Here is a 14984-nt window from a genome sequence, read left to right on the forward strand (position 1 = left end):
TCCTCAGAGTTTCTGATGTAGTGAGTCTGGGGGTAGGGCCTGGACATCTACGCTCCCAGGTGATGCTGCCACTGCTGGTCTAGGAGCCACACTTTGAGAAGCCAAGCAAATAAGCACCTGGGCAGGAGAGGGGGGATGAGGGTGTGTTGAGTACAGAAGTCTGTACTTCTGTACAGACTTAAGGTGCAATGGATGTGTTACCACTTTTTAAATGTGTTTGGATTATCAGTGTGCTTTGGATCAGCCCCACTGGCCATGATTTTGCCACCACTGGGAAGGCTGGCAAGAGGCGGGGGCGGAGAGTTCTCTGCAGGCCTGTGAAATCAAACAGGACATAATAGAGCAGGGCTGTGTCCAGTGACTCCTGATCACTCACAGCAGAGGTGAATGGTGTCAGGGGATAAGAGAGTGACAGTAGGGGACCTAACCCCACAGTTGTGTTCATACTTAAGCACTTCTGAGCAGAAATTCTCAACAGAAAAGGCCTCTTCTAGGTTCACAGGCCTGGGACCAGCCCTGGAGAGGGTGAGCAAGGCTTCTCAGCCGAGTCTGCTCTGAACCCCCTTCTTGAGATTAAGAACCACTTTCTCTGCAGCCTCCATGGTTGAGCCCCATACTTACTGTAAGCAGAGTGCAAAGCCAACCTCTTTGGAAATGCAAAGCTCCTTCATACACCATGTCTTGTTATTACTATAAAACTTGAGTGTCTCCGATTCAAAGGTGCCTGGTACCTTGGTAAGCACCTTTCACTGGTAGTGTTCTAGACGAGGCTGACTGTGCTGGTCAGGAATGGAGAAATGGGGTTGCCTGCCCAGTGGCAGGGCAGCCTACCAAAGTGGCACCTCGATTTCTCTCCCATGTTCCCAAATGGTGTAGGCTGGTGGCTCCCGACACGTGATCCCTGGAGAGCATAGTCAGATCACCTGGGAACTTGTTAGAAATGCAGACCCTCAAACCCACACCCCTCCACCCAAGACTGGCTAAATCAGAATCTTTGGGGATGGAGCCCAACAATCTGTTTTAACAAGCCCTCCAGGTGCTTGCCAAAGTTTGAGAACCACTCGTTTAGTGTATATGTGGCTTCATGGCCACATAGAACTCAGAAACGAAACAGAATAGAAAAGCAGGCGACCCCCCTCTTTAGATCTACTGAGATACCCATACAACTCTTCCGGCATGTTTACCAGCTCGTGCTCATCAGTCAGATTTCTACCGAAGGACTCACTACCGGGCCACCGCTGGCATCCCTGTAACTCCCAGTGAAAATGTGACTTACTGCAATTCCCCTTCTTAAACAATGCAAGGGCTGTGCTCTTTCACTGTTTAGAGACTTTATCATAGCCGCCCCTGTGACAGGAGCTCAGGAGACACTACTGACTGATGGTCAAATCTTGTTTGTTCCCAACACTGGCCTAAATCCTGCAAAGGCCTCACCCTGTCTCTCACTCTCTTACTCTCTACTCCACAGTAGTAAGCCAGGCCGACTTGCTCAGCAACATTAAATTGAAAAGACAAATTATGTGGCCATGGCCTCACAGAGAGTGAAGGGTGGACAGAGATCATGTAAACCCCAGACTTGAAGTTTTCACTGATTCCCGAAACTGTTACAACCCTGGTTCCCAAACTCTGTACCGAGGTACCCTGGGAGTGCCATGGCAGACCCATAGTTACACAATGGAATGTGTTTAATTTTTAAGGGAAACACAGCAACAGCTGTCAGACCCCACTGTCAGGCACCACGCAAATACTACTGTGAGGCTATTTGGACTTTATTACTTAGCAAATAGAAAGTTTGTTTCTTTTGACCTGGGGTCACTGTGAACAAATTACTAAAACACTAATGGTGTCACGAACTGAGGAAGTTAGGATCTCTGTGTCCCAGAATCACTGACTCCAGGAGGAGGGCTATATGGACTTACACACTTACTGGTCAGAATCATACATTTGAGCCAGCACATTGAAGGAAATATACATTCTAATTTTAACTTAAATATCAGGGAATAAAAACATAAGAAAATTTAACTATGTGACTCTTTCAGGGGCTTTTCCTTCTTATCTCCCACCTAAATCTGCCCATCTCCGCCCCTGCCTCAACCCTTCACTAGGGTTCCTGTAGTTATTTTGAAATAACAACCGGAATTCTCATTCAGTGCCCCAGCCCTTCCTTTATGACTTAGATGTAATGGATTCATTCTTACAAATTTGAACTGTGCATTCGTTCTGGTGCATTCCTAAAAATCACCTTTAAAACAGATTGTTAAAAGGCAAAATCCAGCTGCGTGTGCTGTACTATGCACATGACACCTCACAAGAAACCACCGCCTTTACCAATGAAGTTCGCCCAAAGGACCTTCGTCAAGCAGTATCAAACAGGAGCCCAGCGAAGGCGAGACTGGAGACAATGTAAAGTTATGAAGTCTCTTTCCGTAGGAACTTTGTAACGTAGTCCCCCGCCCCCTCCCACCATTTAGCATTTAGGAAGTGCTAAGCAATCATAACGGTATTTGTTAGGAGAATTCTGTTTTCATCTTCAAGGAATTTTAGGGGCAAATCAGTCTTCCTAAGACCTCCTTAGGGAAGGTGATTCTTTTTAGCTGAGGCTGAGAACCTGCAAGGAGCTCACTGCAGACTCCAGAGGCCGCGGGATATAGATGCTCCCTCTGCCAAAGGCTGTCCGGGGTCAGGGGGTGGGCGGTGGGGGGGGTGGGGGAGCGTGTTCTTGTTTGTTGTTGTTGTCTTATTCATCATCAAATACTTTTAAGAAATCAATAATAAGTCGTTTGCTTCAGTCCTAATGTTTTCTTTTCACATTCTCGTTTGTTGTTTTTCATGCGTGTGTCTTAGTGAGTCACCTAACCAAAATTATATATCCAAGCATCTGGTGCTTCTGCGTGGTACCCTCATTCCTCGGGAGTTATTTAATTCCCCTGCCATGATGAATTCGTTTCCAGTCCCTTCAACACACACACACACACACACACACACACGCACGCACACACAAACACACACACAGGCGCACAAGCACACGCACTGTATTTTCGTTGGCACAGGGAAGCTACCCTACTCTCCACCAGGTGTCAGTAGAGGCAGTTTCAACCGCTTGCTTTGGCCAACAGGGCCTCTGTTGAAGTTATTTCTCCTGCTGTGTCAGACGTTTCCTCAAACCACCCATCTGCTTCCTCTTAAGAAACTAGCGTCCACTCTGAGAAGCGTTCAGAGATGCTGGTCCACCTGCAGAGAAAGGTAGCTCGGAGGAAAGTGCGCTGTAAACCTAGGCGGTGGTCAAGTTGATTCTCATGAAACTTTTACTGGCTCGTTTCTTCTTCTTGACTTTTCTATCACAACATTATGTGGCTACAGATTGTTCCAAGTTCCACTCAGGGTGACAATAAAGTGAATGTAACAGATGGTTCTAGATTCACGGGGGGCATTTTTGTTTGCTTTAAAGCTCAGTCTGAGCCCAAGAGCCCCACTGCTACCACTGCCTACCACCTAGTCCTCAAAGCAGGAAACAGGATTTTTCTCAGGCTGTGGCCCAAGAAGCTAGCACGCAAGGATGGAAGAGTACCACCATGGGTCAACATTCCACTTTGAGGTGGATGACCTTGTCCCCATCCTGAGAACGTTGACTCTGAATGTCCCCTGTGTCATTCTGTTGGTAAGTAGCAGGACCCACACTCTTCCCATGCCACAGTGACTTTGCCTGGGAGAGAGAGAAGGAAAAAGAATGGAAGAGAGAAAGAAGGGGACAAGGATTTGGCATGGACATAGGTTAAAATGAAGAACAGAAATGAGCCTCACAACAAGATTGTTGGATATGAATTAAAAGGGGTGGGTGGGGTGGAAGTCAAGGCTAATCATTTTACCAAGAACAAAAAAAAAAAAAAAATCAGCCACAGCAAATTAGACTCAAGTTCAATTACAGATCCTGGTTGTGTTATCTCACTCTCCAAGCACAAAACACTTACAGCAACTGCTAAAAATCTCAAATGAAAATTATAGCTTTGCCATTCAATAGTCATTTACTGATGTCTCCTATGTGGGGCCCTAGTGGCTTGCCCACCAGATCCAGCAGAGGAATTCTGTCCCTGCCTTCTTCCCCTAGAGGTGATCCACTCAGACTAACATCTGGGCCACAGCACAAGTACGAGCTACTACTTTTTCCCACATCTTTATCGCAGCCTTATGTTCCCTTTTAACCAGCCCCATTCCCAGTCTAACAGTGCTGGCTTTTTAAATTCTTCCTCTTATTGATTTTTTCTTACACAACACTGCCAAGTAGGGTTAGTTTTACCAAGTGCGAAAGGTGGATCATAGTGTGGTTTGATTTGAATACACCTCGCCTCTGTTCTCTTCTATTTGAGCTCTTATTACCATCATCATATATATTCACTTCACTGGAACCTACATTTACTATTAAAATGCAAAGACCCCAGCAAAGGACAACTGGGACTGATTTAGGAAGTTATAGAATTGGGGACAAATTCATCTGGGTCCCAACCTTCTTTGTTCTCCATAACAAATTTAAATGACCATGAAAGGTAACCTTGAAAGGTAAGAAAATTCCCAAAAGGTAAAATTAAGTCTGGAAAGAGGAGAATGGCAGGTGGGAGAAAAGAGAAATTTCACCTCCATTTTATCTTGGTGATGATGGGGTCTAGAGAGGTGGACTTCTGTGTTGTTATAAGGTCTTTAAACCATCTCAGGGAACCTCAAAGTTGAGGCCATATAGTAGCTCCAATTTCTCACACCTTAGGGATGATTGGGCCTGGCCAGGAGATTGGTAGATCATAATAGTGACTACAATAGTGATGAAATCTTCCGAAACCCTATGTTGATGTCCTACTGTTAAATCTACAAAGAATTTTCAAGTCCCCTTGGCCCTCATCATAGCCCTGAAGGGTGGAATTGTGACATCATTTTCTAAATGAGACTCAGAGAGATAAGGAGTCTGTCTGAGATGGCCGAGCTACTGAGTTGCGTCCCTAAAGCATCTGGAACGATGGCCAATCTGGGGGTCTTTCCTCTATACCTGGGCTTGGACTTGTTCTCAAAAATGTTTCCCAAATGTCAGAGTCAAAGTTTTGATGGAAATGGGCCCTTCCCTGTGAGGGTCAGGGGATAGAAAGGGAAATTTCAGAAGGCAGAGGATGTTCAATGGGGGCACAAGGCACCCAATGGAGACCCACAACCTCACTGCCCTCCTCGCGTGAGGCGCAGACCACTCTGAAGACACGGCCATTTGCCTTCACCCAGCTGTGTTTCCAGGTGCCACAGACAGAACAATGGCAAGGCCAGACGGGATGGTGACGGGGGGTGGTGGGGGGGGGGGAGCCGTGCTCTGGCCCTAACCCGTAAACCCCAGCAGTGCCCAATGCCCTACAATACCAAATAAACTTAGTAAAAACAGTTGCTTGCTAGGTAAACACAACTTCAAGACACATCCCCAAGCATTGCCCTCTACTCATATTGCCATGATCTCTGAAATCCTTCTATCTAGGAAGAATGGATTATCCATGTTTGTTCAATGTCAGGTGAGAGGGTGGGTGTGTCCTCCTTTGAAAGCCTTCCTGGTGTTAATGGTCTCAGCTTAGAGTCCTTGGTAACGTAACATTCAGGCATCTGACCTCTTGAACTGAACCAGGAGATTTGCCCGTGAAGGTTACCCCCACCCCTCAGTGCACTCATGGTTCCCCTGGACAGCCCATGAAGCACCTGTTCACGCGTTAACAGACAAGCCCTGCAGATCTCACTGTTGTGATGCATCAGGCCACATGATACTCTGGTATCCTCATGCCTGAGAGAGCCAAGGAGAAGCACACTAAGAAAGATGGCCTTGAAAAGGCCACCAACACCCTCCTCAGAAAAGGTTGCTGTAAAGACGTGAGGGGGATGTGGTGTTTCATGTTAATTATGTACAGACTGTATAAGCAATGACTCAGTCCATATGGAAAGATTTTTCAAGGGGTAATTTTTACAGTTGTCCCTTTAATGTTGTCATTTCTCTAGGGAAAAGGGAAACATAAGGGGACAAACGGGTGTGCAGTCTGAGCACCTGCACTGGTGTTTTACAAGATGGAGTTAGGGGTGCTTTCTCTGGCCCTAGTCTAGCTTTGCGACCTTGAACACTAAGACAGGAAAATAGCAATGATCCCGCATGAAGAGGTGCCACCAAAGGGGTTAGCCTCCTGAGGAGTCCTCCTCCACACTGCAGCAGAGTTATCTTTCTCAAATCGGGCCGTTCTCCTCAGGACCTTCCCTAGCTCCCTAGTTCCCATACAATGAAGTCTGAATTCCATGGCAAACCTTTCAAGACCCTTCACCATCTGACCCCCTTGCAGCTTCCTTCTTGGGCATGTTCTCTTCCCTCCACACCCCAAATCATGTGTCCTGTGCCAAGATGCTCTACCTTTTGTTCTTTTGTGAATCATGAGCCATACTCTTTATTCTCCACCTGGAAAATATTCTGGCTCATTTTTCAAAGCCAAGCTCAAATGTCACCGTAGGTCCTCCTCATACAGATAGAATTAATCACTCTCTCCTCGGTACCTCCAAACAGTTGACCTCTGGTCAACTCTTCTGCCACTAAGGTGTAGGTTGGTCCTTCATCTAAGCCCCCCAGGGGCAGGCAACATGGATAACTTATCTCACATGATCCAGAGATTGTGATGGTGTCTGATGGCATAAATGGAGGGCCCTAGACCAAATCTTGGGGTTGGAGGATTCCTCTTTAGCCTTCAGCCTTGCTTCTCTGAAACCCACCGTCCTTCCACCCACAAAAGGATCTACTGCTTGTAGGTCCTGTTCGCTTTGCCCCTGATCAAAAATAGCTCACACCGTTGCAGGATTTCTCTGCCTTTAGTTTCCACAGTTCTTGGTCATGCCGCTTGGAAGAATGAAGAGGTAGAGCAGATGAAGAGTGGTGGGCAGCAAAGCAAAGTTTATTGAGCAAGAGGACAAAGCTCCTGGGGATGGAGGGGACCCAAGAGGGCTGCCCTTGGAGTTTCTAAGTTGAGGGGGTTTTATGAGCTCTTTTGCGGAACTATCTTAAGCAACGGGTGCCAAGTAGGGCCAGTCAGGGCCTTGGTCACGTATCTGTCTGCCTATTAGGTTAATGTCCATGTGTTGATGGTCTTTTTCTTGTTGCTGACATCTGAGAGCTTATGTCTTAACTGCCCCTTGGCCGTGATAGTGACAAATGCTTTGTGGTTAATTGTCTTATTTTAGGACATTTTGCAGAAGTCATTTCAGCAAAGACTGCAAAACAGAATGCTAGTTCAGTCCTGTCTAAGCAGTAAAACAGGATGTCAGTGCTGTTTTATTTTAGCTGTCCTGAGTCCCCATTTTCTTGCTGGGGACACTGGCCCTGACTACCTAATTGTCCAACGAACTCCTAACAGCATGTCTCCTTTTCATTCTAGTCAATAGATTGTATTTGTATCAATTTATGTCTTTTCCATGAGCTTTTGCATTTTAACAACGATCAAAGCCTGCAGCCAAAATTTAATATGGCATCTACAGATGGGTTGTGGAGGGAGTGGGGTGTCCGCAAATCCCCCGAAAATATTTGCCAAATCGTCTACCTGTCTTTCAAGGGAAGGGGCCTGTAACTTTCATTATACTCTTTGAGTAGAGCAGACCCTCTCCCCAGCCCCGCCAAAAACAGTTGAGATCGGCTGAGCTAAAGGAATGAAGCTTTAGAGAAGAACTTTAAGGTGAAGTGTGGAGCAGGCCTTTAGCACGTCCCCGGAGCCATATCGCACCCCTGGCACCTGCTTTGGTGCAGAATAAAGACTCTGGTCTTCTCAAGAGAGGCTTAACCTATCCTGAGAACAAGAGCAGCCCGAGGTCGGGAGAAGGTGCGCCTTTGTGCATTTTCTCTGGCCTGGAGATGTGCACCTTCTTCCACCTAAGGTCGAGCAGAGAACGTCCCCCGTCCCCTCAGCGGTCCCCAGCAGCATCTCTCCAGCCATCCTCTGTCCACAGACACCCTTAATTCTTTCCACATAACAGCCCCCCAGGAATTCGAAGACCATCCCCTAACCTTCATGTGACTGCTCCCTTTCCTAGGCTCCCTTCCACATTTCTTTAAGATGTGGTTTCCATCAGCCTGGACATTCTACTTGAGGCTTTCTCTTAAAATACAGCAGCCCAGACATGGCCTGGCTGTTGTCCTATGGGCTACGTTTCCATCCATGCAGCCCAAGATGGCCTTTGAGCTCACAGTAGGTTGCATGGAGCCCAGTGTCTCCCAGAGTCCCTGGACCTACTTCCTACGTGTTTGTAATAATTGCATTTGCTTTCCAGTTTCAGAAAACTCAACAACAACTTCTCCGTCATTTGTATTTTTTTAATATAAATGCATCTTAGGTGTTTTGGAGGTGAATGCCCATTTTTCCATTCTTCCAAGGGGAATGAGTTTCACCTAAGGGACATGGCATTGGACTGAGAGTGCTAAGTGGGCAGAAGAAGGCGCACCCCCGAGTGATTCTCCACACCACCTCTTGGCACCCCACATGTGCCTGGCCAGTGGGCTCTGCCTCCCCAGCCAGCTTGTAAAATGGATTATAAATTCCTGGAGGGCCAAGAGCCTCTGTCTTAACCTACTTGTACCACCGGTGTTTGTCCCAGTAGTAAATGTCCATATAGCATCCACCCCAGTGTCTTATTATTTCTACTTCCTTAATGTCACTTGAGTCCCTCGCCCTCCGCTGCCACCATCCTAGTTCTAGCCACCTTCGCCTCTCCCCTACACCTGCCCTAGCCCTCTGACTGGTCTGCTTTGGCTCAGTAGCGTGGCAGCTTTAAAAATATCAATTAGATACTCAAACTTCCCCACTTAAAACTGCATTAATTAAAAGAATTACCCAGAGTAGTCCCTGTGCCTCAAGCACAAGAATGAGAAGCATTAAATCATGACCTGTGGAAACGCCTAGCGAAGAGAGCCTTCGGGTCCGCAGTCACCTCCACTGAGAAGCCTCTCTGGATTGCACCAGGCAGAAGTGACCTCTGCCCCCTTTGTGTCCCAGGCTGCTCTGAAGAGACACTTAAGGGGAAACCTGCATACATTTTTGCATTTTTTAACCTGATTCTCTCCCTGTTGGATTAGAAGCCCCTGGTGGACAGGCCCAGGTGCCGTCTTTGGGCAAAGCCTGGGGGACTGCCTGAGCAAACTAGGCCTTCAGTCCGGGCCGCTGGACTGACCCACCGAATAAATGAATGATTTATGTAAAAGGAATGTTCTCCATCCCGGTGGAGCTCGCCGAGGAGACTAAACGGAGTGCCATTTTCCCCCTCAATTGGTGCTGAGATGCTGAAGCTGTGAGAGGAGCTACCCTTTGAGGGTCCCAGGACACAGACCCCCGCCGGGTCTAACTGAACACTCTTCCCTGCGCATGAGCGGTGGGACTTGCTGAACAAATGATGTGCAGACCGTGACTCAGCCCTTCCGGGACAGAGAGCTGCCTTCCAACCCGACGCCACCTGACGCCTCCTCCTCACTGACCTGCTCAGTGAGACCTTTCACCAAGTTTGCTTCCTTTCCTGACCAAGAACAAACAAACAAACCAAAAAAAAAAAAACACACAAAAACTCAGCTTTCTTTATTTTTAAGCTCTTTAGACTTCGTTTCTCCTTTGACCCCACGATCAGCTGGTGAGCCCCAGGTTCTGGGGGACCTTCTCTGTGTCCACTCCTCAGGACAGAGCGCTGCGCTGACCCCACTCTATGTCATACGACAGCCAGGAAAAGAGGCCCCGGACGCCTGCCTACTCTGGAGGGTTCTTAGACTTTCCTGCAATTACATTATAAAACTCTAGAGGTCATTGAAGGAGAATAGCACTAAATACAAGCAAATTCCAAAGTACTATAGTCATAGCAATACTAGTATAGTATTAGTGCTTTAGCAATGGTAATCATATAGTAATAGTAACGGTAAGACTAAATGAAAACAGTACCGAATAGGCAAGTTCGTACGAAATTTTGTGGTGACAATATTTTTAAAGCCATAATCAGATTTTTTTCTCTTGTTCTTGGGTACTTTCTACTTCACACACAATACCTTTCTGTAGGTCATATGCCTGTTCAATTGAAACTTTGGAAACAAAGATTTTTTTTTAACCTGGTGGTATAGCAAGAACACAACTGGGATTTTATAGTTTCACCTTTGAGATCATAAAAAGGACACAAAACGATTTGGACACATTTGTATTCATATTTTACTTTAATATCGGTGTTATCAGTCAAGACTCCTGGTTGCAAGTGGCAGAAACCTGACTTGAACCAGCTTATGTAAACACAGGAACTGTTTGCTCAGGAAGGATTGAGGAACCAAACCCTTGAAGGGACAGGAGGGACACCACCTGGCCTCAGGGAGAGCTGGAAGCAGGGATTGGAGGCCACTGCACGAATCTGAGATTGACCCTCCTCACTTGGAGAAGGAAGGATCTAGACTGAAGATGTTAGTCCATCCCAGCCACTCTCGGCAAAAGCAGCAAGTCAGTGTGCTGGTAGCATTCTTGAAACTTGACATGGAAAAACAGATATGTGATTCTGAATAAAATATAACGTTAAAGAGTATTGTAGAAGGAACCCTAAAATTATAATTAAAACATCTTGTAAATTTACACGTATCACAGAGCCTACCGACGCTTCAATTTCCCTAGTTGTGAGTTGAGAGTAATGAATTGCCTCAAGCTAATTAATGCATGTGATATTGTTTGAAACAAAAACATTATGGAAAATACAGGTTATAACCTGTGGTATTTTTTTCTTGTCTTTTTCTTTGTAGGAGGTGTCAGTGAAAAAAAAGGTCCAGAATGATTACTAACCTATGACTCCCAACAGTATGACAGGTATCTATTTTTTTAAAATTTTCTTTGCATGTCTCCATTTTTGTTCCACCTAGAGAGAAACACAGGGTTTCTAAAAGAAACCTAGAAGTCTTAGAAACAATTATTTCCAGTATTACTAAATGCAGATACATCCTGTGAATACATCCCGACAAAGGAGCTTTCGTCTTCTTCAGAAACAATGAGATGCATCATCACCAGAAACCTGGTGAGGAAATGATAATTCACAGTAAAAAGCTAGTTTTTAGCTATCCTGAGATTACACACTAGACACGTTGACTCTTTGCATTTACTTAGACCAATATAATAAAGAGCTCTGCACACTTAATGACTAGAGTCCAGGCATCTTCCCCCAAATGGGCTGTTTATTCCATTTAACAGTAGAGTCAGAATGAAATATGATTAGATTACAGCAGGTAAATGAGGTAAAAACTCTTAGCAAGGGACAAAGGAGACAGAATGACCTCCAAGGATGATAAGGTTGCAATAGTGTGAATTTTTTGTGCAACACAGAGAGCAGGGGTTGCAAACTCAAAGGCCCCCAGGGTCAGGCAGATAACACCAATGCCAGAAAAGGGTTGGGTGTCAGGGAAAACAACAAACAAAGCTGGAAATATTTGGGTTCTGTCTGAAGAGCAGCCATTCCTCCCCCTAGGTGATCACTGACAAACAGGAATGAAGCCCAGAATGCCCAGAGATTTCAAATTTCCAAAAGAAGTTGGAAATCCAGATTTTAAATGAAATATACCCCCACAAATATTAACAATTAACTTATAAAAATGTCAAAGAGTCAGGGGCCCATCAAAACATGTCTGCTGATTAGAATGAATCCAAGGGCCATCAGTTTACAACCTCTGCTATCTACCTTCCAGCCTATCACCAAGCCCCTACCCATTCCTGTGGTTCCCATGGCAGCAGGGCAGACACCCATAGACCTCTGTGTGTCATGAGTATAGCTTGACCTTTGGTAATCCATTCATGTCATGACAGACTAAACATGCAGGACAATTCCTCCAAGAATCCATTCCCCAGTAGACCTGAGAAACTGAAGTGACATAAAGCTCCACTCAGCCTTCTGCAAGTTTGGAAGCCTCCCAGTGACCATACACTGCCTCTCTCAGCATCACTGCCCTGCCCTTCTACCCACCTACACTGGAGCTCTTGGTGCCGCACAAAAGATGGAGTGCCGGAACAAACCAGAATGATTCACACCAGTAAGTGAGGGCCTCAGAACCTCATCTCATCATTTCCTCCTATTTTTACTCATGAACAGGCCTCAAAACATACCCACCCCCTTTCTACTGCACTGCCAACCCAGACAAAATCCTCTCCCACTTAAATCTCACCCGTTCTATGTCATAAACCTGGTCGTTCAGTGGAAAATTCGTACAGATCAACCTTAGCTAGCTCGTCCATGTTTACTGATGAGTGAGAATCTCAGCCAGAAGGAACGAAACCTAACGTCTCTGCAGGCACAGGCACGTGAGAGCACAGATATCAGACAGCAGGAAGCCACCCTACAAAACCTAGGGAGAGTCTCCCCCCACGGAGAAAGGATGGTGTGGGATCAAGTGCAACACAGGGGTGGCTCTATGCTCCATGATAATCTGCCCACTAGAAAAGGCTTCCAAAGATACAGTCTCAAGGAACATACGTGTCTGAGACGTACCAAAATGGCAAAACTTGGTGTAAAAGTGGATAATACCATTGGTTTCACTTGCCCTGGGGTTGGTTCCAGATTGAATCCAGAAGTAAGCATCCATCCCAGGTTCCTACAGAGCAGGGGGTCAGCAATTTTTTTTAAAGAGCCATAGAGTAAAGCTCTCCAGCATTGCCAACTACTCAGCTCTGCCACCGTGCAAGAAAAGCCACGGACTGCACAGACGCATATGGGTTGCATGTGTTTCAACAAAACTTTATTTACAAAACAGGCAGCAGGCCAGCTGAGCCCAAGGACTGTAGTTTGTTCCCCAACCCCACTCCCTGTCTAGAGTCCAAGGTAGTCCAGACCATCTTATTGTTGAGGAGAACAACAAGGCAAAGTCAGGGGGTCTCCAGGACTGAGCTGGGAATCTAGGCTTACCCCAGCACAATTCTAAACTGAGCCAGCTTTTCAGCTGACCTTGTAGAAGCCAAGATGGCTTCCTTGCATCCTGAGCTGGAACCGCAGGTGCCTCCCAGTGGAGGAGGGAGTTTCTGCTTCCCAGCATTTGCTTCCTAGTGTAGAAACTAACAGTAGTTTTCTATTTGCAAAAGAAATCGATTCCATACACACATAATGCTCAGTGCATGTTAATGGACTCTGCTGAGAAAATTACTACTTTAGACTCCCTTGTTTGTGGACGAAATAAAACAGTATCCTTTTCCCTCTCTCTTTGGCTGTGATCTCAGGCTTTGTGTTTACTTTCAGAAACCTAAAGAGCTTCTTTATTATGGAAGACCATAGTAAAGCTGTAAGCCCTCAGAACTCAGTGCTTGCTTTAGGAGCGTAATTTAAAGGGCAAATATGCCTATTTTCGTCTTTGAAAAACATAATAGGGAATATTACTGTTATACAATACCAGCTATCAATTAGCCTTTATGAAAATAAAACCATTCTTTAAATGAACAGGAATAAGGACATCGAATCTATTTTCCTAAAAGCAAGCAGACCAGCATTTTCAGATAAAAGATCCACGTTGTTGGCACACGGTCGCTTTCAGCCAGAATGCTTAATAAATTTGTATGTTTTGCATTAACTCAAATGGAAATTTGGTTATTTTATGGGGTTATTTAATATCAGCTACAACGGAGTCGGGTCTTGCCAAAATTTCCTCGTTACTCTACCTAGCTTGAAATTAGGACTATATGAAATCACTCGTTAAATACACTGATTTTTAATGGAGAACGTAAGAAAGTGCCTTCATATGGTATTTTATTAATCTGGAATTAAGCACTGCTTCCTAAGTAATCTGAGGGGAATTCTGCTAACATTTATGGCATTATAATGAGCTCAGTTTTGCATAAAACCATGATTCACCGCATAGGGGAGTTTGTTCCAAGATATGAATACCTAAAAGTTCAAATACGAAAGCTAGAGGCTTTTGGCCTTGGTGGAAAAGAAAACTAAGAACTCAGACTTCTCCACATGTGCCTTGAAGAAGAAGAAACAAGGATCTGTTGTTTGCACTGAACCTGGCTTTATGAAACTAGGATATGGCATGAAATTAGCACAGTATTTGATGTTTCCATCCTGTCGGGCTCCCTGTCATTTACAGTCACAGTCACAGTCTTATGAATCCTTCCATTTGAATAAAATAGCCCCCATTCAGTTGTTTAAGCTGTGCCTCTTCTTCGTGGCCTCCTTGTCCATTTAACTTCCCCGTTGTGATGTTTGCCTTTTTCTTCTTCTTTCTCAAGCTATCACTAGTGAAGTGTATTGCAGGCACCAGGGGAGGGATGTTAGCAAGGCTATGACTGCTTTCACTTGTTGACCCAGGGTTTCTGCTGTATGATCGTCAGATTGCTTGCTTGTTTGGGGCTGGGGTCATTTGTTAAGCAAAAGGAAGAATTATACAGGTTTTTTAAAAATTTAGATTTCTCCAAAAAAAAAGTACATTTCTCATTTTTTTTTACATGTGTATTGGCCACTTATATTTCTTCATCGATCACTCACTTGTTCATATTTATTGTCCACTTGGTCACTGTGGAGTTTATATTTTTCTCATTACGTAGAGAAGCAGTTTATTATGTATAAGCAGTTTATTGTATATTAAGAATAATAAATGAGCACATCACCTAACCTCTCTATCAATTCCTTATTTTTTAAAATGTTTTATTTATTTGAGAGAGAGAGAGAGAGAGCATGAGTTGGGTGGCAGAAGGAGAGGGAGAAGCAGACTCCCCGCTGAGCCCCAGGACCCTAAGATCATGACCTGAGCCAAAAGCAGCCACTTAACCGACTGAGCCACCCAGGCGCCCCACTATGATTCCTTATTAAAGGACAAAGGGAGACCAGTTCATCTCTTGTTCTCCTACTTTTACGATTAGATTACCCTTCACATTCGAACATGTACAAATCACATTTCCATAAAGTAAAGCATGGGTGCATTGATGGTTGGATGTCAAGAAAAAGGGACCCCAGAGCAACGTTTT

The 14984-nt window shown here is 45.2% G+C and overlaps 1 protein-coding gene across 17 annotated transcripts in view; it reads left to right on the forward strand.

Moving 5' to 3' along the window:
- The window catches only part of THRB (thyroid hormone receptor beta), a 379102-nt gene that overhangs the window by 251139 nt on the left and 112979 nt on the right, over nt 1-14984 (forward strand). For 10 of the 17 annotated variants that reach the window (XM_045791644.2, XM_045791643.2, XM_087870163.1 and 7 more), the window contains one exon: nt 10790-10853. The exons of 6 other annotated variants lie outside the window; for them this stretch is intronic. In XM_045791644.2, coding sequence (XP_045647600.1) covers nt 10832-10853 — 22 coding nt within the window. In that variant the 5' untranslated portion in view covers nt 10790-10831. Of the gene's footprint in view, nt 1-10789; nt 10854-11840; nt 12065-14984 lie in introns of all 17 variants that reach the window. One more of the 17 variants, XM_087870165.1, reaches the window with a different exon arrangement.

The sequence above is a fragment of the Ursus americanus genome, chromosome 20, assembly GCF_024610735.1.
Source record: "Ursus americanus isolate L20-20 chromosome 20, mUrsAme1.1.p, whole genome shotgun sequence".
In the NCBI taxonomy this organism is placed as follows: domain Eukaryota; kingdom Metazoa; phylum Chordata; class Mammalia; order Carnivora; family Ursidae; genus Ursus; species Ursus americanus.